Below are 24,869 nucleotides of genomic sequence, written 5' to 3'. Positions count from 1 at the left end.
CGGGCTATTTCTCAAGAGTCAGTCAGGGCCAAACTGCACTGGCCAACTGCACTGTGAGTTCATCTGTCCCAGCAGCAAAGCATTCAACCCTGGTGGGGGAGAACAGCCAAGTAACTGTTTTCACACGTGACCTCTCTTATGGTACCAAGTGCAGATTAGAATACAAACAACACAATTTTTCTATGTCCTACACTACTTTTAATGTGGTTAAGAACCCAACAATTACTCAAATGAAGTAATTACAGTACCGCATCTACTCAGCACTGCTCTGTAAGACCCCAGGGAGGATTCGGCCTCCCCTCTCCCGCATCTCTCCCACTGACTTGAACCTGCGGAGCAGAATCGCTGGTATTTGTAACCAGACTGCACACACCAGCACCGTTCTGATGAGCTCACAAGATACATCGTCTCACAGCCACCAGGGACGACAGGTTAAAGACCAGTACATGACCACTCTCCATCCCTCACAGATGAAGACGCTGAAACCCAAAGGTCACACAGCCTCCCCACCCCTTCTTTTGTAGAAGACTCGCTCAGTAATTGACTTAACATATTACGAAGACTCAGTCACCAAACTCGGCGGCTATCCATCTTTCAGATGAGGGTAAAAAGGCATCCCCAAGCATCCCTGGAAGTGTGAGGGCCCAGTCACGTCAATCCATAAGACCGCTTCACTGCTCCTGGCTAATAACTATTCTTAAGCCAAACACTAATGAAAATCAAAACTTGCCACCACCCTGCAATGCTGCAGAGAAAAAGGGACTTGTTTTTCCTCTTCCGTCCACTTTCTTTACGTCTAGTACAACTACACACTTCACCACTCAACAGTTCTTCCAGAAGAGCCAGAAATCCAAGCTTTAAAGCAGGAATGGGCTGCTAAGGAAAAGAAAAACCTGTTTTACCCAGTTCACCCACTGTCTTAATGTCCTGCGATCAGATGGTACTCTAAAGCCCGGGACTAAGGTTAAGGAGTAAAGTTCAAGGACAGGAGACCCCAAAGAGTTAGTGTAGTCATTCTTACTTCCCTTCTGCCCTAAAAACACAGAAAACAAAGCTAATTAAATGGTTCTCTTTCATATCACATTCTGCAGAATTTCAAAGCGCAAACAGGTAAGAAAACACTATTGTTTTTAGAGCCTTCAAAGGCATTAATGTTTATCAGCAAAACCAGATCACAAGCCTGAAGGAAAAACTCCCTTGGGTCATTAAAGAAGTAAGAACCGAGCAATGAAACCAAATACAGAAATGTTTGAAGGGACTGAATCATCATTTCTTAGGAGGTAAAGGGCAAACCATATGCTTCCTCCAAAACTCCACTACGTGAAACAAGAGATCCGGTATCTGAGAAGTTCACCTCAACAAGCTTAACAGTCCACGTTTTCCCTTCCAGCCATGCCTCAAGAGTCAGAGGTACACGCTTGGTACTATTCCACAAACATTTACCAAGTCTAATAACTGCCCTACACTTAGCCCTAGATTATTCAGGCAAAGCACCTTACCATCACGGAGACACAATCTTGGCCTCAGAAAGGAGACTGACATGCCATGTTCTCAAGTCATTAGAACCGTACTCATGGATGGGGCGCCTGGGTGGCTCAGTCGGTTGAGCGTCCGACTTCAGCTCAGGTCACGATCTCACAGTCTGTGAGTTCGAGCCCCGCGTCGGGCTCTGTGCTGACAGCTCAGAGTCTGGAGCCTGCTTCAGACTCTGTGTCTCCCTCTCTCTCTGCCCCTCCCCTGCTCATGCTCTGTCTCTCTCTGTCTCAAAAATAAATAAAAACATTAAAAAAAAAAAATTTTTTTTAAAGTGTACTCATGGAAAATCAAAGCTTCTGAGCTCGTAAAAGCTGACAGCCCTAAACCTGCCAAACGGGTGCATCAGTTTTGGATTTATCTACTCATGGTCAGGACAAGGCATCAAGTGAAGACTGGTGTCGTTTCTGTCAACTAAGGATTCTGAGCCCCTGTCTTCTGTAATGCATCAAGAAAGGCACCATGGGGAGCTTAAACTAGGAGCGAATGCTAAATGCAGAAAACCAAGTTCAATAAGCAGAGGAACAGGCTGAGGGATGTTGAGGTAAGAGCAATTACGGGTTTCCTTGCTAAATAGATGGTCACCCAAAGGCAAGGCGGTAAGATGTGGGCAGAAGGTACTACTCAAACTTGACGGCCTTAACTCCCAGTCTCTCGTGCTAAGTAGCCCAGTGTGCACATACACGGAAGTCATCTTCAAATTACAAAAGTTCACTATCCTCTGAGCACTACAAATGGTAACTCCTTAGACTGCAAGCAAGGACCAGCAGAAATAATCCTGTATTCTACACACATAAAGGGGAAGTCTTGACTTCCCTGAGTATACCACAGTTGGGGAAGAAGTCAGAGGGCTTCTCCCTTCCCAGACTTAGTTTACTAAAAGGATTATCTACCTTTGTCCCTGAGTGAAGATACCTAGACTTTCCAGATTATATTTATAGAAATCTCCATTGTCAATAGTCCTGCTGCTGTCAGAGATAAGAAACACTGAGCGTATGCCCAGAAGTGGAACCTAAGTCAGTTGCAAAGTCTACCTCTCTGGAGATTTCGAACATGTAATCTTATTCAAAAGCACAAACCAGAGACCAATCCCTGGGTCTCTGACTGGCCCTCAATTGATGTAAAACACCCTTTGGCAAGTCGGCCTTTAAAATCCAGTCACAAAGGAGCTATTTTTTTAAACTGAGGTAAGACACTCAATTTAAAGTTAACATTTGAAAGAGTTTTAAACTTTTTTGATCGTCAAAAGTGCAGAAGACAATGTGTGATTTCGATGGAAAATTATACATTGTCTAGGACGTCCCTCTACGCTACCAGAGTCTGATTCTAAGGAAGCTATTTTACAACTCTGGAAGTTGGAAATGATTACAGCAATGCAAACCACTCTTCATCTATAAACACGTAAAACCTGCCACGTGGTAAAGGTTCAAGTGACTTCCCTCTCCACTATGGAAGAAAATAGTTTGGGTGGCATTTGTGTACTCATTTTAATGTTCTTAATCTATCAATGTGTCTGTTCTTCAGGCACATGAAAAGATGCTCAACGTCGCTCCTCATCAGGGAAATAGAAATCAAAACCACACTCAGATATCACCTCACGCCAGTCAGAGTGGCCAAAATGAACAAATCAGGAGACTATGGATGCTGGAGAGGATGTGGAGACACGGGAACCCTCTTGCACTGTTGGTGGGAATGCAAAGTGGTGCGGCCGCTCTGGAAAACAGTGTGGAGGTTCCTCAAAAAATTAAAAATAGATCTACCCTATGACCCAGGAATAGCGCTGCTAGGAATTTATCCAAGGGATACAGGAGTACTGATGCATAGGGGCACTTGTACCCCAATGTTTATAGCAGCACTCTCAACAATAGCCAAATGATGGAAAGAGCCTAAATGTCCATCAACGGACGAATGGATAAAGAAATTGTGGTTTATATACACAATGGAGTACTACGTGGCAATGAGAAAGAATGAAATATGGCCCTTTGTAGCAACGTGGATGGAACTGGAGAGTGTGATGCTAAGTGAAATAAGCCAGACAGAGAAAGACAGATACCATATGTTTTCACTCTTATGTGGATCCTGAGAAACTTAACAGAAACCCACGGGAGAGGGGAAGGAAAAAAAAAAAAAAAAAAGAGGTTAGAGTGGAAGAGAGCCAAAGCATAAGAGACTCTTAAAAACTGAGAACAAACTGAAGGTTGATGGGGGGTGGGAGGGAGGGAAGGGTGGGTGAGGGGTATTGAAGAGGGCACCTTTTGGGATGAGCACTGGGTGTTGTATGGAAACCAATTTGACAATAAACTTCATATATTGACAAAAATAAAGAATAAAAAAATAAATAAAAATGTGTCTGTTCTTTGGACCTTTCTTTCAAACCGGTTAGAACATCTGCCTGGTTTCCTCTTTATAAGCAAAGTAAAATTTTAATGTGTGTCTATTTTATATTTGTTTCAGTGTCATGATTTTACCTTTTGTGAATTTTTTTTTTAAGTAGGCTCCCTGCTTAGCATAGGGCCCAACATGGGGCTTGAACTCATGGTCCTGAGATCAAGACCTGAGCTGAGGGGCGCCTGGGTGGCTCAGTCGGTTAAGCACCTGACTTCAGGTCAGGTCATGATCTCACAACTTGTGAGTTCGAGCCCTGCATCGGGTGCTGTGCTGACAGCTCGGAGCCTGGAGCCTGCTTCACATTCTGAGTCTCCCTCGCTGTCTGCCCCTCCCCAGCTCACACACACTTTCTCTCTCTCTCTCTCTCTCTCTCTCTCAAAATTAAATAAAACATTAAAAAAAAAAAAAATTTAACAACAACAGAAAAAGGACCTAGGCTGAGATCAAGAGTCAAAGGCTTAGCCAACTGAATCACCCAGGCACCCTTTGAAAATTATCTTTCAACAAAAGCTAAAAACTCTCAGTCCCCAAACTTCCCCACAGAAAAAAATGCTTGGGAACATGAAACCCGAAGATAATTACAAAGGGCTCAGGACATCCTAAAAGCCATCACTGGGGTCCATCTTCCCCAGGTTAATGACCCCCTCTCTAAAACGAATCATAGAAGTATTCTATTATATGTAAAGTAAACCCAAGACTCCTGTGTTCCCTGCAGGAGAACTAGCATCCATTACTTCAAATTCTCCAGGAAAAGCCTCAGCACTATAATAAAAAGGAACGACATTCTGATCCATGTTACAACAGGATGACCCCTCAAAACAGCATGCTAAGGAAAACAGCTGATCACGAAAGACCAGACATTGTAGAATTCTGTGTGTATGCAGCACTCGGAATAAGGATATGTGCAGACAACAAGCAGGGTGGCGGCTTCCAGGCCCGGGGACTGCAGCCACATAAGGGAGTAAGTACCACACCTGGGGGATTTCTTCTGAAAATGTTCTGAGGTTGTGGGGATGGCTGCACAGCTATGAGAACACGATAAAAAACTGATGAACTGCACACTTTAAAAAAAAAAAGGGGGGGGGGCATTATGACCCAGCAATTGCATCTCTGTCTACCAAACGTAGCTAAGACCAACCACCTAAGATCCACAGGCTTTCTTTAAAAACAAAAAACAAAAAAAACAAAAACAAAAAAAACCACAAAAAACCCCCCAAAAACCCAAAAGCCTTTCTGAAAACAAGTTGCCATATGGGCCAAAAACCAGCAGAAACTCTGCAATTCCAGAAACACAGAATAAAGCTTTGGACTCCAAATGAAATCAACCCTAGATGTCTAAAACTAACTTAGAAATTATATACAAACTAGACAAAGAGGATCACTATGGTCTTACGGTATGTATTTTTAAGAGTTTATAAACAGAATTATTAACTGCTACATTTTTAGATGAGGTTTTTAAAAAACACTTTCTCCTTTGGCAGCTCATAAACACACACTCCAGCCACTACCCGGGGTATGTGAAAGGGACAGCCACCTCTGAGTGCCGTGCTGAACTGACACTCGTCACGACTTCTGTGGGATCACTGAGTGGCCTGTTACTAGTGTTCTATAGGCAGCCGTGGTGCACTGGAAAGTCTGGAATGGTAATCGAAAGCTTCTACTCTAATTTTAGCTCTGTGTGGCCTCTGGCACATTACTAAGTCTCGATGCAGCAGGATTTTGCTCATCTGCAAAAACAGATGCCATTGCTATAATTCAACAAAAAGTTCACCGGACAAAAAGATACCCCCATCTATCTACTCTCAGGGCTGCTGTGAGTATTCAGTGCAGTAAGGTAATAAGAAAGCAACCGCAAATAATAAACACTAAGTATTTGAGGAATCGGAATCTCTGTGAGGAAACATTCCCCTTTCCTTTTCAGTAAGCAGCAAGGACAAGTAACCTTTGCAATGTCTCAAGCAAAGTCCCACAGATAGAGCTGGGAGAGGCTGTAAGTGGTTTGATTCCCATGCCTACATCGTGTTTTCTTTTTTTTTTTTTTAATTTTTTTTAAGGTTTATTCATTTTTCAGAGACAGAGTGTGAGTGGGGAAGGGGCAGAGACACAGGGAGACACAGAATCTGAAACAGGCTCCAGGCTCTGAGCTGTCAGCCCAGAGCCGGACGCAGGGCCCCGAACTCACAGACAGTGAGACCATGACCCAAGCGGAAGCAGGACACTTAACCAATTGAGCCGCCCAGGCACCCCTACATTGTGTTTTCTTACAGAGGATGGTAGGAAGACGCCGGCGACCAGTGAGCTGCTCCTCCATTTAATAAGACACATGTTACATCAACTCTCGGCCTTCCACTATTTAATTCGATCAGAAGATTACAAGTGTCCTCTTACTTACAAAACAAGACTAAACTGGTTACCCACTTATGTTTACAGATCATAAGGCTGATTTCAGGCATCTGGACAGATTGCTGTTGACTGCTATAGTTACGAGTCTTGGGAAAGCATCTGAAATCACAAGCTTATCAAAAAGGGCTGGGCAATATAACCTTAGGCCTTCGTCTGCCCTGGCTGCAATGCAGCTAGCCAAGGAGCAGGTCTCCCATGGCATTCTTGTTTTTGTCCTCTGGTCCTTCCTGTTAGAGTTTGCAAACAGAATCTTCTATTTGCCTCACCTGTCCCAGCACCAGTAAGACTGGAACTCAAGACAGAACTGATGTATCCCTTTTTAGATCCGTCAGCCAAAATGCATTTCAAAGGAGTACACTTAAATGCCTTCAGAAAAAGCCTCCAGAAAAAAAGGTCTCCCCAATATGGAGCACAAAGTGTAAACCTACTGTAACAGCTACTTAGACTCCAAGGAGTTCCAGAGCACTATGATTTTACCTTCAAATTATCTGCTACCAATGGGGTTTTGCAAATCTAAACGTCTGCCCTTAACAGAAAACTCTGCTCTCTTTACGTCAAATGTTTATTAATAGTGATGGACGAGGTGAATAAGAATGCAGTAGGCTTTTCCTTTCCGGGGAAATTACAGAAACGGAGGGGTGTTTCACACTTTAAAAGTGCCTAACCTGCTTCAGGAAAGAGTTTTCCATGCTGTCTCCCACATGGAGCATGCAGGTAACAGAAATTTAAGATTTGTTGCTGGAAAGCGAAATGCAAAAGTTACATATTAAGAAAACCTCGTGGGAGTGTAAATCGGACAACCACTCGGGAAACCTGTCTGGCAGTACGCCTCATGACCTGGCAATTCTGTGCTTACCAAAAGACATGTTCAATCAAGAATGTAGAAGTGTCATTCAAAACAGCCAACACCAGAAACAGAAATGTTCGTCAACTGTAGAATGAATAAATGGTGGGATTTTATACATCGTGCAACTACACAGCCATGAGTTTTAAAACTACTGCTACCCAGGGGCGCCTGGGTGGCTCAGTCGGTTAAGCGTCCAACTTCAGCTCAGATCATGATCTCATGGCTCGTGAGTCCAAGCCCCGCGTCGGACTCTGCTGACAGCTCAGAGCCTGGAATCTGCTTCGGATTCTGTGACTCCCTCTCTCTCTCTGCCCCTCCCCTGCTCATGCTCTGTCTCGGCATCTCAAAAAATAAACGTTAAAAAATTAAAAAAAAAAAAAATACTGCTATATAAGGGCATGGCTGAATCTCACAGATTCAGCAAAAAGGATACTCAGAAAATAACGTGAACTGTATGTTTCCATTTATGCAAAGTTCAAAAATCAGCAAAACTAACCTACAGTGAGAAGAAAGATAACCTTTGGTGGGTACCAAATGCGAGGGAACTTGTTGGGATGCTGGCCATTCTTTGTACCTGGGCAGCGAGTACAGCATACTCATATGCAAATGTAACTGACCTGTACCATTAAGATTTGTGCCCTTTACTGTGAGATATACCTCAAAAAAAAAGAACCTCTTTTTTTTATGTTTTTTTAAGTTGACTTATTTTGAGACAGGGAAAGAGAGAGTGCACGAATGGGGGAGGAGCAGAGACAGAGGGAGAAAGAAAATTCTAAGCAGGCTCCGTGCTGTCAGTGCATAGCCCAACACGGAGCTTGAACTCAAGAACCGAGAGATCACGACCTGAGGCGAGATCAAGAGTCGCGCGCTTAACCAACTGAGCCACCCAGGCACCCGAAAACTCTACTTCTTTTGTAATTATTTTTTTTAATGTTTCTTTATTTTTGAGAGAGAGAGACATCGCATGAGCCGAGGAGGGGCAGAGACAGGAGACACAGAATCCGAAGCAGGCTCCAGGCTCTGAGCTGTCAGCACAGAGCCTGATGGGGGGACTTGAACCCACGAACTGTGAGATCATGACCTGAGCCAAAGTTGGACGCTTAACTGACTGAGCCACTCAGGCACCCCTCTACTTCATTTTTAAATTCAAAAGTGATTTATGGGAAAGCAAGCTGGTGTACTCTGGAAAACAGTACGGAGGTTCCTCAAAAAACTAAAAATAGAACTACCCTATGACCCAGCAATTGCACTACTAGGCATTTATCCAAGGGACACAGGTATGCTGTTTCGAAGGGACACATGCATCCCCATGTTTACAGCAGCACTATCAACAACAGCCAAAGTATGGAAAGAGCCCAAATGTCCATCGATGGATGAATGGATAAAGAAGATATGGTGTACATATATACAATGGAGTATTACTCGGCAATCAAAAAGAATGAAATCTTGCCATCTGCAACTACGTGGATGGAACTGGAGGGTATTATGCTAAGTGAAATTAGTCAGAGAAAGACAAGTATCATAGGACTTCACTCATAGGAGGACTTTACGAGATACAACAGATGAACATAAGGGAAGGAAAGCAAAAATAATATAAAAAGAGGGGGGGACAAAACAGAAGAGACTCTTAAATATGGAGAACAAACTGAGGGTTACTGGAGGGGGTATGGGGGGGGATGGGCTAAATGGGTAAGGGGCATTAAGGAATCTACTCCTGAAATCATTGTTGCACAATATGCTATTTGGATGTAAATTAAAAAAACAAAACAAAACAAAACAAAATAAAATAAAATAAAATAAAATAAAATAAAATAAAGGTGATTTATCCACTTCATGGGATAACAGGACATATAAATAACAATGTGCCATAAGAATGGAGGGGAGGAAGACTGTTCCACAGTTTCTGCCTATACAACAGGCAAGCCATTCCTTCAAACACTTACAATCTGCCCATTTCATGACAAAAAGCTCACACAGCTGTGTTGTATGAACTCGAAAAAGCACTGTCAGAGAAAAAGCACAACCTCCTGGGTAAGATATAACAATTTTAAATCTGTATGCACCTGGTAACAAAAATCTCAAAACACATACAGCCAAATCTAATAGAACTACAAGGAGAAACAAATAATTGAGAAAGCATAAGGCTGGAAGAGGCCCGCACAAAACAGGAGCTCCAAAGAGTTAACGGACCTCGAAAAGGACACTCACCCTCACTAGTAATTAGGGGAATTCGCCTGGAAATCAATTAGACTTCACCCCTACTGGACTGGCAAAAAGTAAAACAGCCTTGGAAATAGCAGGTTTCCCAAGCTGTGTAGGAACAAGACCTCTCGTACACTGTTGCCAGAAGTATAAACTGTTGCAGCTTCTTCTGAAAAGTCTGCCATTATCCAGGGAAGTCATAATGCAGCAGTTCCACCAGGAGGGCTAAATCCCAGAAAAACTTGCAATTCTGACCCCCTGTCACATACAAGAAAGTTCCTAACGGTAATGTTCAAAAAAGCCTCAAACTGGAAGCCACCCAAGGGCCCATTATGGAACGGATAATCTGTGACAGTCATACAATGAAATATTATGCAACAGTGGGAATCAAGGACCTAAAACCAATAAACTGCACGGACCAACATGGATGAGTCTCACAAACACCAAGCAACATGGGAAAACCACAAAAAATACATATAAATCAATTTACAGCAAGTGAAAAAGCAAACAAAACTGAACTTAGGGAACGTACACATGGGGGTAACACTTTTTTCTTTTTTTTTTTTTCCTTTAACACAGCAAGAGAATAATTATTCCCAAAATCAGGATAGTTCTCCCTAGAGGGAAGGAAAGGAGATGTCATCAGGGATTGGAGGTAAATGTCCTAAAGGGTTTTGTAAATGTTTATTTATTTTTGAGGGAGAAAGAGAGTGAGCATGAGTGGGGGAGGGTCAGAGAGAGAGGGGGACAGAGGATCGGAAGCGGGCTATGCACCGACAGCACAGAGCCCGGTGAAGGGCTCAAACTCACTAACCGTGAGATCATGACCTGGGCTGAAGTCCGACGCTTAACCGACTGAGCCACCCAGGCGCCCCAAATGTTCTATTTTTTAGCCTGGGGGATAGATGTTATGACTGTTTTATTAAAACGTAGCGATGTGCTTTATACAGTCTTGTGTACGTACGCTAAGTTCCACGTGAAAACACCTTCAACCCAAAAGCAGGGCAAGCCCTTCTTCCTGCCCTTCCTCTTCCTACCTGAGAAAACATGAACCTGACAGCTCAAGCTCAGCACGGCTATCCTGGACGAGGAGGGGACACACCATGTGTGGGGGAACCTCCTCAAAGACCTAGGAATGGCCACGTCAGCCATGAATTGTCTACTCTGGGTTCCTCTTACTTTAGAGAAGTCTTTTTCTACCTTTTAAAAATCACCATGACTTTAGTTTTTCTCTCATAAGCAGCCAAACCTAACCGGAATGGACGTGTTCAGTGATCTGGACAAATGAAAACCTTTCTGACAATTCAAGCTGTCCAACAATGGCAAGAGCTCCCTGAGAAAGCATCCCACACCCACCCCTGGCAGGGCACTGGGGGAAGGATTTCCACAGAGCAAAGGGAAGCTGGACTGCAGGATTTCTAAAGGCCCTTGAGGCAATTAAGATTCTGAGGCTACCTCTGGAAAAAAGCAGCTCTGGCCTTGCCAAAGCCGTGGCGACACTTTGCCTCTGAATCTATCCTTCTGTTATCGGCGAGAACGTTCCTTCTCTAGAACATTCCATCTCCTATCCATTTTACCAGACTCTGCTAACAAGCTGTCTTCTCACTTGTGCCTTTCAAAACTAACTTGACCTCAACTTTAGCACACTGGCTATCCTCCCTTGGTTCCTCCACGCCCTCAGCCCAACCTTCCACCTCTATGTGCCTCAACGGGCTGCCCTCCATGAAGTAAATCACCCAGGCTCCCTTTCCGGTTGGGTTTGGCCAGCGAAAGGCTCCAGCATGAGATCAGAGGGTGGGAAAATTTTGACAGAGTCTGAGGTATTTACGCCCCTGGATTCCCTTCCTGTAGGGCTACCGGCTGGCAGTGGCAGAAATCCTATGGGTCACTCTCGCCTACAGCTAACCTCTCAAGGTTCCAGAAACTACTGCACCTTTGCCCCTTCAAGCCTAACAATGCTAACAGCTCTTGGCCTCGAGGTGTTTCGCCAACCCCTACTGGTCTTCCTCGACTCTGCCCAGTTTGTAAATAGTCCTCTCATCTCCTCAGTCCCACTACTGGAGGCTCCCAGGAGATAATCGATATATCCAACCGATGACTCAGCCTGTACTACTCTATCTTCCCAGATGCCTCGTATTTCCTCTTACCCCACAGCATGGTTTTTCTCCCAGTAATTCTGTTCTGCATGTTTCCTGATTCACTATAAATCAATTCCCATAGAAAATTCTTAATCCCACGATGACGGCCAATTGTGCCACCAATGTATGCAAACTATGTAACAGGACATTGGGCACAGCCTAGTTAAGAAGGCAAACGTTACTAAAAGTTCCTGACACCCAGACAGCAAAGCCAAGCCAAAAACTGGGATCTGAGGTTTTTCTATTTATAACCCCTCCTTCCTTTAGACCAACAGCTGGAAAAATTATCAAACTTGCCGTTAAAGTTTTACTTTACTAATAAGGCTGGAACAATGCCAAATACAGTACTTATCTTATGAGGGCCATTCAAATTGTCAACAAAATTTTAAAGGTCCTACCAGTCCCAATGAATTATCCCTTTCTCCTAGACAATCCTACAAATAAGACACCAGATTCAAATACTACAAATGAGCTTTTAGTGTCGATTTTTTGGTTTATTGCTCAAATCCTATCAGACATTCAGAAAGAAAGCATGCCTGGAAAAGATTCAAGGCTCAAAGATAAAGCTCTAAGGTCTAGAAACATTCCATCTGAACCCAAAACACAAAATGGAGACAGGCTTACTGTTTCCAAATCAAGAGAGTGCTGCAGAAATGTTGCAAAGGAAAACATTTCTTACAATTTTACTGTGTTATGGAAGATTATGCTGTATATTGTCCAGTATACATATCCCAAAGCAGGACTTCATCCATGGGCAAAACAACCCTAAGTAACACTGTAAAAGGCCCATTAAACTCTAAGACAAGACTCAGTCCCCTACCTGTATGAATGCAAGGACTACCCAGATGCCATTACCTATGGTAAGGAACCCTAGACCAGGGTTTCTCAACCCAAGCACTACGGACATTTTAGGCCAGATAATTCTTGAGAGTGGATGACTGTGTGCATAGTAGGGCCTTTAGTTGCATCCCTGACCACTAGCACCCAAGTATGACAACCAAGAATGTCTCCAGACATTGCCAAATGTTTCGAGGTTGGGGGGGGGGGGGGGAGGGGAGGGGCAAAATCACACTTACCTGAGAACCTTGGCCCTAGATAAACTATCTCAAACTCTACCCAGCACTGTCATGGTGCATACGGTTCACCTCACCATTCACAAGAGAAAAGCCACCTAAGGAGAAGACTTGGCTTCATAAAGTATTCTTTTCTTAAAAACCAGAAGTATCTGACAACTTGCAAAGCGATACCATTCCCTAGCACTAGGAAGGAGGAGAACTTGGATGAAAAGAAGGGTTGCCGACGTGGAGAAAAATTCCTAAAAAAATTTCTGGACTTGACATTCTTCTGAAGGCATCGCAAGTGTCCGATGGATACTCTCACCCCCTCTTACTCTCTGTGAGACACAGGTGGAAAGTATTACAGGCCGTGACGTGCGGTAAGTAAGCAAGTGGAAAATGGCAGGCAAACCACCTTATCAAAAGAGGACAAAATTAAGGGCAAGAAAGCACTGAGGGCTGTTAGCCCAAGCTCTGTAGTCTGGAATACAAGGTCTGTCATGGACAGACCCCAGTTCATCTTCATGCTTTGGGTTCACAGTATCCTGTCCACACAATAGTTTCCAACCCTCTCAAACCCAATGCCCTCTCTTTATAACAAACATGTGGTATGCCCCTTTATGATTCTGAAATGAAATTCAAAGACTGCAGCATTACACTTATATGAATATAACTCTTAAGTTTGCAATATAGTGCCCTAACTGCAAGGTGAGAGAAAATAAACAAGACCTGTATAAAAAAATATGTAGGGGTGCCTGGGTGGTTCAGCTGATTGAGCATCTGACTTCGGCTCCGGTCATGATCTCACGGTTCATGAGTTCGAGCCCTGTGTCAGGCTCTGTGCTGACAGCTCGGAACCTGGAGCCTGCTTCAGATTCTGTATCTCCCTCTCTCTCTGCCCCTCCCTCGCTCGCACTCTGTCTCTATCTCTCTCAAAAATAAACATTTAAAAACATTTTTTTTTAAATATGGATTTTCAGACAAGATCGTACTAGAAAACAAAAGCACCCCACACACTCGCTTCCAAAGTGCTCCCTTAGAGGGCACAGCTATCCTACTCAGCCTGCCCCAGTCCCGGTCCACACAAACCCCCTCCCATCAGTCACAAAGCTCACCAACATCTTCTGTCCCTTATGGGGAACGTGGCCCAGAGACAGCACTGCAAAGCAGATAAGGAGGGATTCGAAGTAAGACTTAAGTGTGGTTAAAACTTCATCACTGTGGTACCCTCTCTAAGCCTAGTTTTCCATCTACAAAAGGATGCCAGCATACTTTTCCACGGGTTATTGTGAAAATTAAATAAATATGTAGAGTATCTATTTCTGCACCTAACATGTAATACCTGTTCAATAAATATTAACTATCAGACTTCTGTTATTCCTGGATCCACCGTGTACCATCCCCTAGCTTATGTCCATCTTATCCCCCCAGCAGAAAGGAGGGATGACTAGACACCATTTATCAGAGATGCTCAAAAAAGGATTCATATACAACGTAAGTAAGAAGTTGCATCATATGGCCTCCAAGATTACTTCTAATTCTGAGGTTCTAAGGTTCTACAATACGCTGCCCTGCATGCAGGCTATTTTTTATTAACTAGGGTCCTTTCTTCCCAGTTAAAGGGCCCAGAACAAGTCTCCTGCTTCATACAAAGTAACTAAAGAACACAGATAATGATGGTTTAATGCCCCCATTGAACACCGGGCCCTGGCCATTGACTCTTTAGCACAGCACAGGCAAAGAATGAAAGAAAAGAAAAGAAAAGAAAAGAAAAGAAAAGAAAAGAAAAGAAAAGAAAAGAAAAGAAAAGAAAAGAAAAGAAAAGAAAGAGAGAGAAAGAGAGAGAGAAAGAAAGAAAGAAAGAGAAAGAAAGAAAGAAAGAAAGAAAGAAAGAAAGAAAGAAAGAAAGAAAAAGAAAGAAAGAAAGAAAGAAAGAAAGAAAGAAAGAAAGAAAGAAAGAAAGAAAGAAAGAAAGAAAGAAAGAAAGAAAGAAAGAAAGAAAGAAAAAGAAAGAAAGGTAGAGAGGGGCGCCTGGGTGGCTCGGTTGGTTAAGCGTCTGACTTTGGCTCAGGTCATGATCTCGCAGTCCGTGAGTTCGGGCCCCGGGTCAGGCTCTGTGCTGACAGCTCAGAGCCTGGAGCCCGTTTCAGATTCTGTGTCTCCCTCTCTCTCTGCCCCTCTCCTGTTCATGCTCTGTCTCCCTCTGTCTCAAAAATAAATAAGCGTTAAAAAAAAAATTTTTTTTTTAAATAAAAAATTTAAAAAAAAAAGAAAAGTAGGAATAACAACTTTTCCAGAGAAAGCACCTCAAGGAACAAGTGCCTTATCTTTAGAGCATGAGGATTCTTGAGGGCCAGTCATTATCCGTGTGAATTAATTCTCTACACCAACAAGCAAATCAACACCCTAAATATTCTAGATCATCAAATGAGAAAATGAAAAGGAGTGGTGATTGCTACAGAAATGTTCCAAAACAAAACTGATTCCAAAGTTAACATTCTGAATAAAAGCACTGCTACAGAGAGCCCACGGGCCTTAGAAGTAATAAGCACATCTCTGGGCACGAGGGTATATCCTACTCACACACGGAAATCCTAATTTACATAAAAATGCTGATCTGTAAGAGGAAAAGCAAATTGTCAATAGTTACAAATCATTCTGCATTAACCCTGTAAGGTACTAACGGTAGTTATTTCCGAGTAGTGGAATTATTGGGGGTTGCTTCCTTTTACTTATTTACAGCTCCCAATTTTCCTAACATATGGCTCTTGCACTAAGAATTTAAAATCACATAAGGCTATTTATTATCCACTGACAATCCATGACATTTGAGGCAAGAAACTATTTTAGGGGAACTCTTCACCAGGATCTGTGGATAAACCAAGTATTTACCTGTCTTTAAAATCATCCTTGCCCTCTGCCTCACACGTGAACTAATCACAACTTAGTTTCCCTCTTTACCCTTCCCACAGACCTTATAGGTTTTGCCACTACAGAAAGTCAGCACCGGGTACAAAAAACACCCTCACTACTCACTTTTGCCAAGTTCCCAGTGATGGCTACCAATTCTCTGCGATAGTGAAATAAAAAAAAAAAGGGGGAAAGGAATGGTTTTTAAATCAATGCTTTTGCACAAAGAGACCTCAGACTCAGAGAAATAGTTTATTAAAAATAAAATGCTTGGGGCGCATGGGTGGCTCAGGCGGTTGGCCAACCGACTTCAGCTCAGGTCATGATCTCATGGTCTGTGGGTTTGAGCCCGTGTGGGCTCTGTGCTGACAGCTCGGAGCCTGGAGCCTGGAGCCTGCTTCAGATTCTGTGTCTCCCTCTCTCTCTGCCCCTTCCCCACTCATGCTCTCTGTCTCCCTCTCTCTCCCAAAAATGAATAAATGTAAAACAACTAAAAAAAAAAACTTAAAAAAAAAAATGAAACGCTCTTTTTCTATATAGCTACTGAAAAACCATAGGCTCCCTGCAATTCTCACAATAAAGAGCCTCTATGGAATCATAAAGGTCCCAAGAATAAAACTTCATTTTGGTAAACATGCATTTGGCAATGCTATTCTCCCTGCTCAGTTATTTAAAAACAAAAAACAAAACAAAACAAAACAAAAAGGCACAGAAAATCTCAAGAGGGAAAAACAGCTTCTACCAAAGCAGGCATATTTCTCAGTCCAACAAAATAACTCAAATTCAAACCAGTTTAACTCAACAAGCATTTGTGAAGCACTTACTATACACGGAGCACCATGACAGCTGTTTATTCCTCTTTTTTTAAAAAAAAAATTTTTTTTAACGTTTTTATTTATTTTCGAGACAGGGAGAGACAGAGCATGAACGGGGGAGGGTCACAGAGAGAGGGAGACACAGAATCTGAAACAGGCTCCAGGCCCTGAGCTGTCAGCACAGAGCCCGACGCGGGGCTCGAACTCACGGACCGTGAGATCATGACCTGAGCCGAAGTCGGCCGCTTAACCGACTGAGCCACCCAGGTGCCCCTGTTTATTCCTCTTTAAACAAGTAAGACAGGATATCTGCTTTCTGAGGAATCATAACTCTAGTCTGGGAGACACACGCTTATAAACGAATATACGGCAGACCCAAACAAAATTAAATACAAGTTTTAATACTGCTCCGGTAGTACGGGAAGGGAGAGATTAAAATAAGTTGCAAGAATTCTGTAAAAGATTCTTCGCATTCATTAAATACAAATATATTCATATGTTTAGTTCAGTCACTTACCCATCTCAAACATTAAACCCAAAATAAAGGTAGCAGGAAGGCTCAGCCACGAAAACCAAGCATCAGAAGTGAGAGTTACACACTCAGATCCTCTGGACTAAAAATAAAACTTAAGGGACAAGCGCCTTATGACAAAGGGGATGTTTGGGAAAGCTCACCAACATCAGAAGGTCCGTACTCGGCATCTTCCTCTTCCAGCTGTCCTCACGGAGCCTCCCCTCTGCAAAAGGGAACCAGGTTTGTTTACTTCCAAAGCTTTAAACTGTCGCGTCTGCCCGCCCAGAGTCGCTAGAGCAGTCAAGAAATGGTTCTCTCCCTCCTTTGAGAGCTCAGATTGCACTCCCAGATAGGACACTCCACCCCCAGCACCCGGGCCAGCGAATGAGAACCCTGCTGGCACGGGCCTTCCCTCCCACAGCTGAGCAAACGAATCCAGGCCCAGCCTCCCACGAAGCAAGCCCCCCAGGTAGACACCCCGGGGAAACGCCCAGCCCGCCGCCAACCGGAGCCCGGGGCCCAGCCCACAAACGCAGCGGGGCGAAGACTCGGACGGGCGCCGGGGGCAGCCCGTCCCAGCGTCCAGCCTCCTGGCCTCGTCCGCGACCCCATCCCTCCCACCCCGGAGCCCTTCCTCTCTTCGCAAGGAGCCGCAGATCCGGGCTGCCCCACGTCCGCTCCTACCTCCGCGGGACTGGGGTTTCGGAGCCCGCTCCCTATCGGCCCCGGCGCTCTCCCGCACCCACTCACGGGCCCCCCGCGCCCAGGCTCAGCGCGCGCCCGCGGGCATCCGCCAGCCCCTCGCTCTGCCCGTCCCTCCCTCCTCCCCCGCGCTGCCCGGCCCTGCCCTGCCCAGCCCACCCGGGAGCCCTCGGCCCCAGCTCGACCGTCCCTTTTCCGGAGCCGCAACGGCCCCCCTGCACTCCTTTGCCCCGAGTCCGCCTCCCCGCTCCTCCCCTCAGCCTCTCCCTCTCGCCGGCCCGGCTCCTCCTCACCACGCGACAGACTCGCGTGGCAGCGGAGCGCGGGCTCCCCCTGCAGCCGCTGCCGCCGAGATTGGAGGACCCACCGCCGGCGGCCCCGCCCCTCCCCGCCCCTCCCCGCCCGGAAATGGCTCCCCAGCCCCGGCGTGCGCGGCGCCGGTGTCGGGCGCGCGCACGGCCCGGCCCGGGCCAGAGGCCCGCCTCCCCTCCGGGCCCCCCCCGCCCCGCGCGCCGCCTGCTGGCCAGACAGAGGCCAGCACCAGGGCCCTGGGCGGGGGAGGTGCGACCCGCTGGAGGCAGAGGGTCCGCCACTTCTCCTTAAGGCTAGACGTTGGTTATAAAAACGAACTTCCTGGTCACATTTGGTCATTTGGAGGCCCTGGAGAGTCAGCCTGCCGAGCACTGTACAGGTTGATCCAAGGCAACCACCCAAGATGGGTCTCTAGAGAGACCTTTGGGATTTTAATAGGTGACTCAGAGATTTGCCCCTTCTCCCTTCATTTCCAGGTGAAATAGCTAAGTCTCAAACACATTTTGCATGACTTACCCACGACACTAATACAGCAGAATCAAAGGCACCACAGTGACATGTAACTGATAGCGATCAGCATATGGTATTTTTCTGCAACCGATTTTTAGAACGACCCCTAGGCGGAATCTTGAAATTTTAACAAAGATGACACCAATCGAGGGTACCCAATTCCATCCCCTTGCAAAGGTCTTCCTGACGCTAACTTAGGGTGGCATCACCGCCATCGTTACTCCTCCAGTGCTCTCAAGGATGAAATCCCTAGGCCGACTTCGGCTCAGGTCATGATCTCTCTCTGTGAGCTCGAGTCCCGCGTGGGGCTCTGTGCTAGCAGCTCAGAGCCTGGAGCCTGTTTCGGATTCTGTGTCTCCCTCTCTCTGACCCTCCCCCGTTCATGCTCTGTCTCTCTCTGTCTCAAAAATAAATAAACATTACAAAAAAAAATTAAAAAAAAAAAAAAAAGGATGAAATCCCTTATCGCCCGGCCCTTCTCTGCACACCCCCTCAGCATTTCCCAAACTCCCAGCCAGAATGGTGAAGCCTCTGAAAGAGTCAAGCAAGTTATCCCTGGGCTTCCTTGCCCTCAGCCCCACCCCATCAGAAGTCCGAGATACGTCTGCCTCTCAGAGCTCCTGCATCAGGCACTGACACCCCCAGACCCTTACCGCTCTTGCTGCTGTCTCCCAGCAGACTCGCATTCTCAGCGTCGGAGGGTCAGAAAAATGTCCTGGGACCTCCAGCCGATGCCTACTCATCAAGAGTTACTTTGGGATGCCAGGCACGTTCTCCCCACACCCCCACTTCCACCCCTGTGTTTTATTTCTTCTTCACATCCCAGGATCTGCTCTCCCTGGTCTCTTTCTTAGCTGCCACCTCTCATCCTTTACTCTAAAATCTCTGTGTCAGCTGACTGGAGGACAGGGTCCATCTCTGGTTCCTCCCCACACCTCTGTGGTGCGACTTCACTGCTCCTCACGCATCGTGAACGGTCTGTTCATTCTTCCCAGATGAACCAACCAATTCGGCCTCATTGACTAATCCTTATTGTTGTGGACTAAATGTTTGTCCCCCCCCCCCAAATTCATATGTTGAAGCCCTAACCCCCAATGTGGTGGTGAGGCTTCTGGGAAGTCATTGGGTTTAGATGAGATCATGAGGGCAGAGCCCCGGCAATGGGATTAGTGTCCTTCCAAGAAAAGGAAGAGACACCAGAGCTCTCTCGCTCTCCAATCACATACAAAGAGGAGGTCACTTGAGCACATGATGCCATGGCAGCAGTTTGCAAGCCAGAAAGAGGCTCCTCACCCAAAACTGAATCTGCCAACACCTTTATCTTGCATTTTGTTATAACAGCCCGAGCTGAGTAAGAAACTTATTTTGCCAAGAACTATGATAGGCACCTTCACATCCGGGGCCCTGTTTGTGTCCTAACTTGCCCAGATCAGGTGACTCTCATCATCTCCCAACTTGTAAACGAGGGTGCAAAGGCTCAGAGAAGGTAAGTGATCACTCAGAAGACACACAGAAGCGTGGGGTAGAGTTGGATGGCAAGTTAAAGCCCCAGATTTTGTAGGGAGAAGCCAAAATATGCTGGTTGATTTATTAAGCTCAAAGAATGTTAGAGGGAGAGGAACCTTCCCCTATTTGCCAGCACAACCCCATAGTATATGTATGAAGAAACCAAGGACCAGAAAGGAACTTGACTCTTGGAAGTTCCTTGCAGAGCACAGAAGTTGTATCTGTGTGTGTGTGTGTGTGTGTGTGTGTGTGTGAGAGAGAGAGAGAGAGAGACAGAGAGAGAGAGAGAGAGACAGAGAGAGAGACTTCAGGCCCCCTGCTCCTCTACCCCACACTCCCCTTAACTATACAAAAACATCAGGGATTACAAGAGAAACATCAAGTAGAAAGCTGCCAAAGATAAAAGATGCATGGGGATTAAGGGAGATAATTTCAGCTTTCACAGGGGAATCACATTATACCAAAATGGAACAAAATCCCCACTGCCTATCGACCTCACATGTCCTAGCTATACTGATGGGCCCTTGGGAGAAAGCAAGAAGAATGAGAACAAAGAAGATACAAATAAAAGAGGGAATTACAGTGCCGAGGGAAGAGGGATAGGAAAAAAGAAGAGGGGGCTCAAGAAGGGACACAGGCAGTTTTGCTTCCCCTCTGCCCCCATCAGACACTCCCACAGTAGGGGCTTCGCTAGGAGAGGCTTCGCTGGCTGGTGGGAGACAGAGATGGGGTGACTTCCACACCCAGAGTGTGGTTTCCCAAGGAGCACCACTGGCATCACCTGGAAGCTTGCTAGAAATGCTGGATCTTGGAACCCCACTCCAGAAGACTGAATCCGAGGGTACGTTTAAACAAGACCCCCTGGTGATAGACATGCACCAGAAAGTTTGAGAAGTACTTCCCAGGATGCCCTGCTTGCAGAGAAAGCATGGTGTTTTTATTAAGACCGTATGTTTGGGACGGTTTAAGGGGGGTGGTGAATATTTAGAGGGGTGAGGAGGAGAACTAATGCTCCCCACGTTGGTGGCGTCATGGTGCCTTCCAGGGTAACAAACACTTGGGAGGGACTGGGAATACCTAGGGGGAACCAGGTGAGGGACTGAAATTCATGCTGATGACAGAGGGCTTGGGGTGCCAGGGGGCAGAGTGAGAAGGAATATGGTCTGGGATTTTTTTTTTCCCTACATGGCTTCTTTCAAAACAATTCTTGCCAGCAAATCTGGTGCTGCTTAAAATGACAGCTATCCATGGCCAAGTTAGTGACAGCCTTCCCCCCATCCATGAGGACACATGCCCCACTCTAAAACGCAGGAACATGCTACCCATGACTCCGTTCCTGTCCCTGACACCTCCCCTCCCAACTGGGGACCTTCTGTGGAAGCTCACCTCAAGACAGGGCTGTGGGCAGATGTCCTCGTAGCTTCTGAACCCCTCCTGGAAAGGAAGGGCCCACAGGAAAGCCCCCCGCAGGACCTCTGTTCATGGAGTCTAAAATGCCCTCCCCAAGGAGAGGTGGGAAACTAGGCAACAGCAGCAGATTGGGGTGACACAACGGAACCAGCCAACACAAACAGAAGTGGCCTTGAGAAGAAGGAGGGCTAAGGGGCAGCCAGACATGGGAGCACCTGAGGCCGGGAGCATGTGCCCAGAGGCTGCCGCTCTGGGATAGACTGCAAGGTGCAGTGGGCCACTGAGGTACATGTCCCAGGTGCCAAAAGTCGGAGCGGCCGAGCCCTGAGAAAAAAGAGTCATTTCCCAAGGAAGCCCGCTTTTCCTGAGGAAGCCACCCATTGCCGTCTAGGCTGCGTGATCACTCCTAGCAAAGCATCAAAACCAGAGTGACTGCTTATCAGAAAGCAAACAAATACAAACTTCCTGGGGCAGAAGGAAACCAGCTGGGGCTGTGCTGACAAAATGGCTTTGAAGGCAGGCAGAGCGGCTTCCACCCAGAGATTACTACTTGGCCTCAGACAACTCAGTCTGCTGGGCTGAGCCTGGGCTTCCTCGGCTGTCAAACAAGGGTTAATAGCATCTACCCCAGGGCTGTGGTGGTACCTCGGGAGGGGAACATGTGTACCCAACACAGGCCCAGACCCACAAGAGGGACCCAAGAACATCAGTTTAATCTGAACCACGCATGTCTAGGATGAGCTCAGTTGAGATCCAAATCTGGGCTCTGTGACTGGCTAAACCAAGCCCAGCCCCCTCACCGTGTTGCTCTTCGCCTCACTTCCTTCCCCACCGGGACCCCATCCTCATGGTTGGTCAGTCTTTCTAAAGTTCCCCTTGCCCCATATGGGCACCATAGGCCTTATCAAGTCTTGTCCAAGAGCCTCAGATCTATTTGTTCCTACAGGTTTTGTTCTTGGCAGACCAGTACGTCTCAAATCAACCAGACCTCACACTCTCTGGTTATGGCGGTTACAAAATATATTTGTTATAATCAGGGGGTGTACCGACCTACGCATATAATTCTCTTGCAAAGCAGTACAGTGACCTAATTTTAAAAGTGAAAGCCAGGTCATGAAATCGTACATGAAGTTGGCAGATACGTGGACTTACAATGGATAAGCAGGTTTTTAAGAGAAAAGAGTAATTATTTGAATATTGCCGCGTTTCCTTTGTTGACATTTGAAAAAAAAAAGGGGGGGGGCTAAATCAGGATCCTTGTAGAACTACCTACAATCATTGTGACCTGGAAAGCTGCAAATGCACACCAATACGGAGGTGTTGTCTCAGGGACTCAAATACTATGTTAGTAGCCCTGCCATGGGTGATGTGATTTTCCAAAATGGTGGATTAGGAGTTGTAAAGTTTCAGGCAAGGTAGGACAACTCACATGCAACTTTCCACATGGTGGCTGCACTTCAGGAAGCATGTATAATAAAATCATGGGGTTTTTTTTGGGGGGGGAGGGAGAGAGAGCATGTGAGAGAGAGAGAGAGAGAGAGCATGCATGAGCAAGGGAGGGGCAGAGAAAGAGGAAGAGAGAGAATCCCAAGCAGGCTCCATGCTGTCAGAGTAGAACCCAACATGGGGCTCGATCTCACGAACCGTGAAATCATGACCTGAGGCAAAATCAAGAGTCGGACACTCAACTGACTGAGCCACCCAGGTGCCCCTAATAAAACCATGTTTTCAAAGAAATCTACTCGTCGCATGAAAGTGGCATTGGGATTTTGGCTCATGTGACCATGACCTGGTTTTTTACCTACATGAACATTCTGGCAAAATGTCAAAAAGATGTGCAGGACCCAGGGGCAATTCTTCACTGTGAGGGGCTGCCCTTGCAATGTCTGTATGGCAAGATCGCTATCCTCATCATGTGACAAGCAAAATTTTTAAATTTGCAGGATGCCCCCTTGGAAGCTGAGCCAACCCACTGAGACCTGCTACCGTGGACTGAGGCCAGGAATGCACTTGAGCACAAGCCTCATTTTATTATCTGCGGCTGAGTATCTGTCAAGCTAAAAGGGACTTGAGCACCCACCAGGCCCAGCCTCCCCAGGTAGCATTGCATGTCAGAGTCTCCAAGAACCTTTTCCAAATCCACATGTCAGGGCTTTCCTGCAGACCCGGTGAATGGGGAGTGGGGCCAAGACATCTGTATTTTGAACACTCCCAGGTGAGAGGTGCCACGTTCTACCCATTCTCCTCAGCTTCTATGCCTTAGTCCCACAGCTAGTGGAGACTGAACCTAGAATTCCTGGCATTTCAGCTCCAGGAGCCCAGGCTCTGGAAATGTAATGAAATGTATGGGTTCTTGTGCCAGCTTTGAGACTCGGGTGCTGTGTGGCCTTGGATGAACCGTTTACCCTCTCTGGGTCTCAATGTTCTCACCTCAAAATTGGGTACAGAGGGGAAGCTACAGTCCAACTCTGGCAGTCTAGAATTCTCTATGCCTCACTTTGGTTATACTTCCCAGAGGCCTCTGTGTGGAAACTCCACCTCTCTGTCCCCAGGTTCCCGGCAAGGGCCCTCCATCATGCAGTTACTTGGTTGGGGTGGGTGTCTGTCCCAGTCCTGAGCTCAGGGTGAGCAGTGTGGCCAGAATGCCCAAGGAGGCCAGGCCCCCTCCCCCTCTCCCAGCAGTGTTGACACAGATAGGGTGCAATAAAAAGGTCCAGGTAATACAAGTCCAGCGTAAACAGAGGACTAAGGGGGTAATTACGAGCGTTGGCCCGTGGTTACTCCTTTCCTGGCCCCACAGAACCAGCTCCCAGGCTGACTCACTCAGAGGAGCTCTGGATTTACACTGAGCTCAGGGTCAGCGGAGGAGGGGAGAACGTCCATCCCCACCAGCAAATAAAAACCTTGGGGGTTAGAAACAGAGTTAAAGTAATTTTCTCTAGTAGGTTTAAAAAAAAAAAAAACTTTATATTTATATTTGAGAGAGAGAGAGAGAGAGAGAGAGCACAAGCAGGGGCTGAGCAGAGAGGGAGGGAGACAGAGAATCCAAAGCAGGCTCCAGGTTCCAAGCTGTCGGCACAAAGTCCTACATGGGGCTCAGACTCACAAACCAAGAAATCATGACCTGAGCCGAAGTCGGATGCTTACCGACTGAGCCACCCAAGCGCCCCTCTCTAGCAGGCTTTTAAAAAACTAAGGGCAGTCATTCTCCATGCCCAGGGGGGTTGACCTGGCTGAGGGATCAAGGAGAGCTTGAGCTGAGTGCACAGGATGAACGGGAGTTAACCAGACAGAGAGGAAGAGACAGAGTGTTCTGGCCGAGGACACTGTATGTGCCAAGGCCCAGTGGCAGGGACAAAAAGGCCGGTGTGGCCAGAGAGACAAGAGGAAGAGGGAGGAGAGGGAGAGGCCGGGGTGCAGGTCAGTAGGGACAGTTGTGTAGGGCAAGTGCACAACCGCACCTTCAGAGACCCAAGCAGGTGAAGTGACTGCCTCTGGCTCATTCATTCACTCAAATGCTAGGTGACAGTATCCTGGGCAGGGGATGTTTCACTGAACGAAACAAAGATCTCTTTCCTAGTATGACTTAGAGTCTAGTGGAAGGAGTCAGACAAATAAATGTAA

At 46.3% G+C, this 24,869-nt stretch overlaps 1 protein-coding gene and 1 long non-coding RNA gene across 2 annotated transcripts in view; both read right to left on the bottom strand.

Moving 5' to 3' along the window:
- Nucleotides 1-24,869, bottom strand: part of SGPL1 (sphingosine-1-phosphate lyase 1) — a 75,840-nt gene that overhangs the window by 41,880 nt on the left and 9,091 nt on the right. The window contains 1 exon segment of the mRNA XM_058696597.1: nt 16,967-17,028. Coding sequence (XP_058552580.1) covers nt 16,967-17,028 — 62 coding nt within the window.
- Nucleotides 3,996-14,311, bottom strand: LOC131492804 (uncharacterized). The gene is made up of 2 exons (XR_009252298.1): nt 12,759-14,311; nt 3,996-12,713 (listed from the first exon to the last, which is right to left on the bottom strand). It is a non-coding gene; the product is annotated as an uncharacterized LOC131492804 (long non-coding RNA).

This window comes from Neofelis nebulosa, chromosome 13, assembly GCF_028018385.1.
Source record: "Neofelis nebulosa isolate mNeoNeb1 chromosome 13, mNeoNeb1.pri, whole genome shotgun sequence".
Classification (NCBI taxonomy): domain Eukaryota; kingdom Metazoa; phylum Chordata; class Mammalia; order Carnivora; family Felidae; genus Neofelis; species Neofelis nebulosa.
The sequence above is the reverse complement of the archived record's forward strand: the minus strand, read 5'-3'. Positions and strand labels throughout refer to the sequence as shown.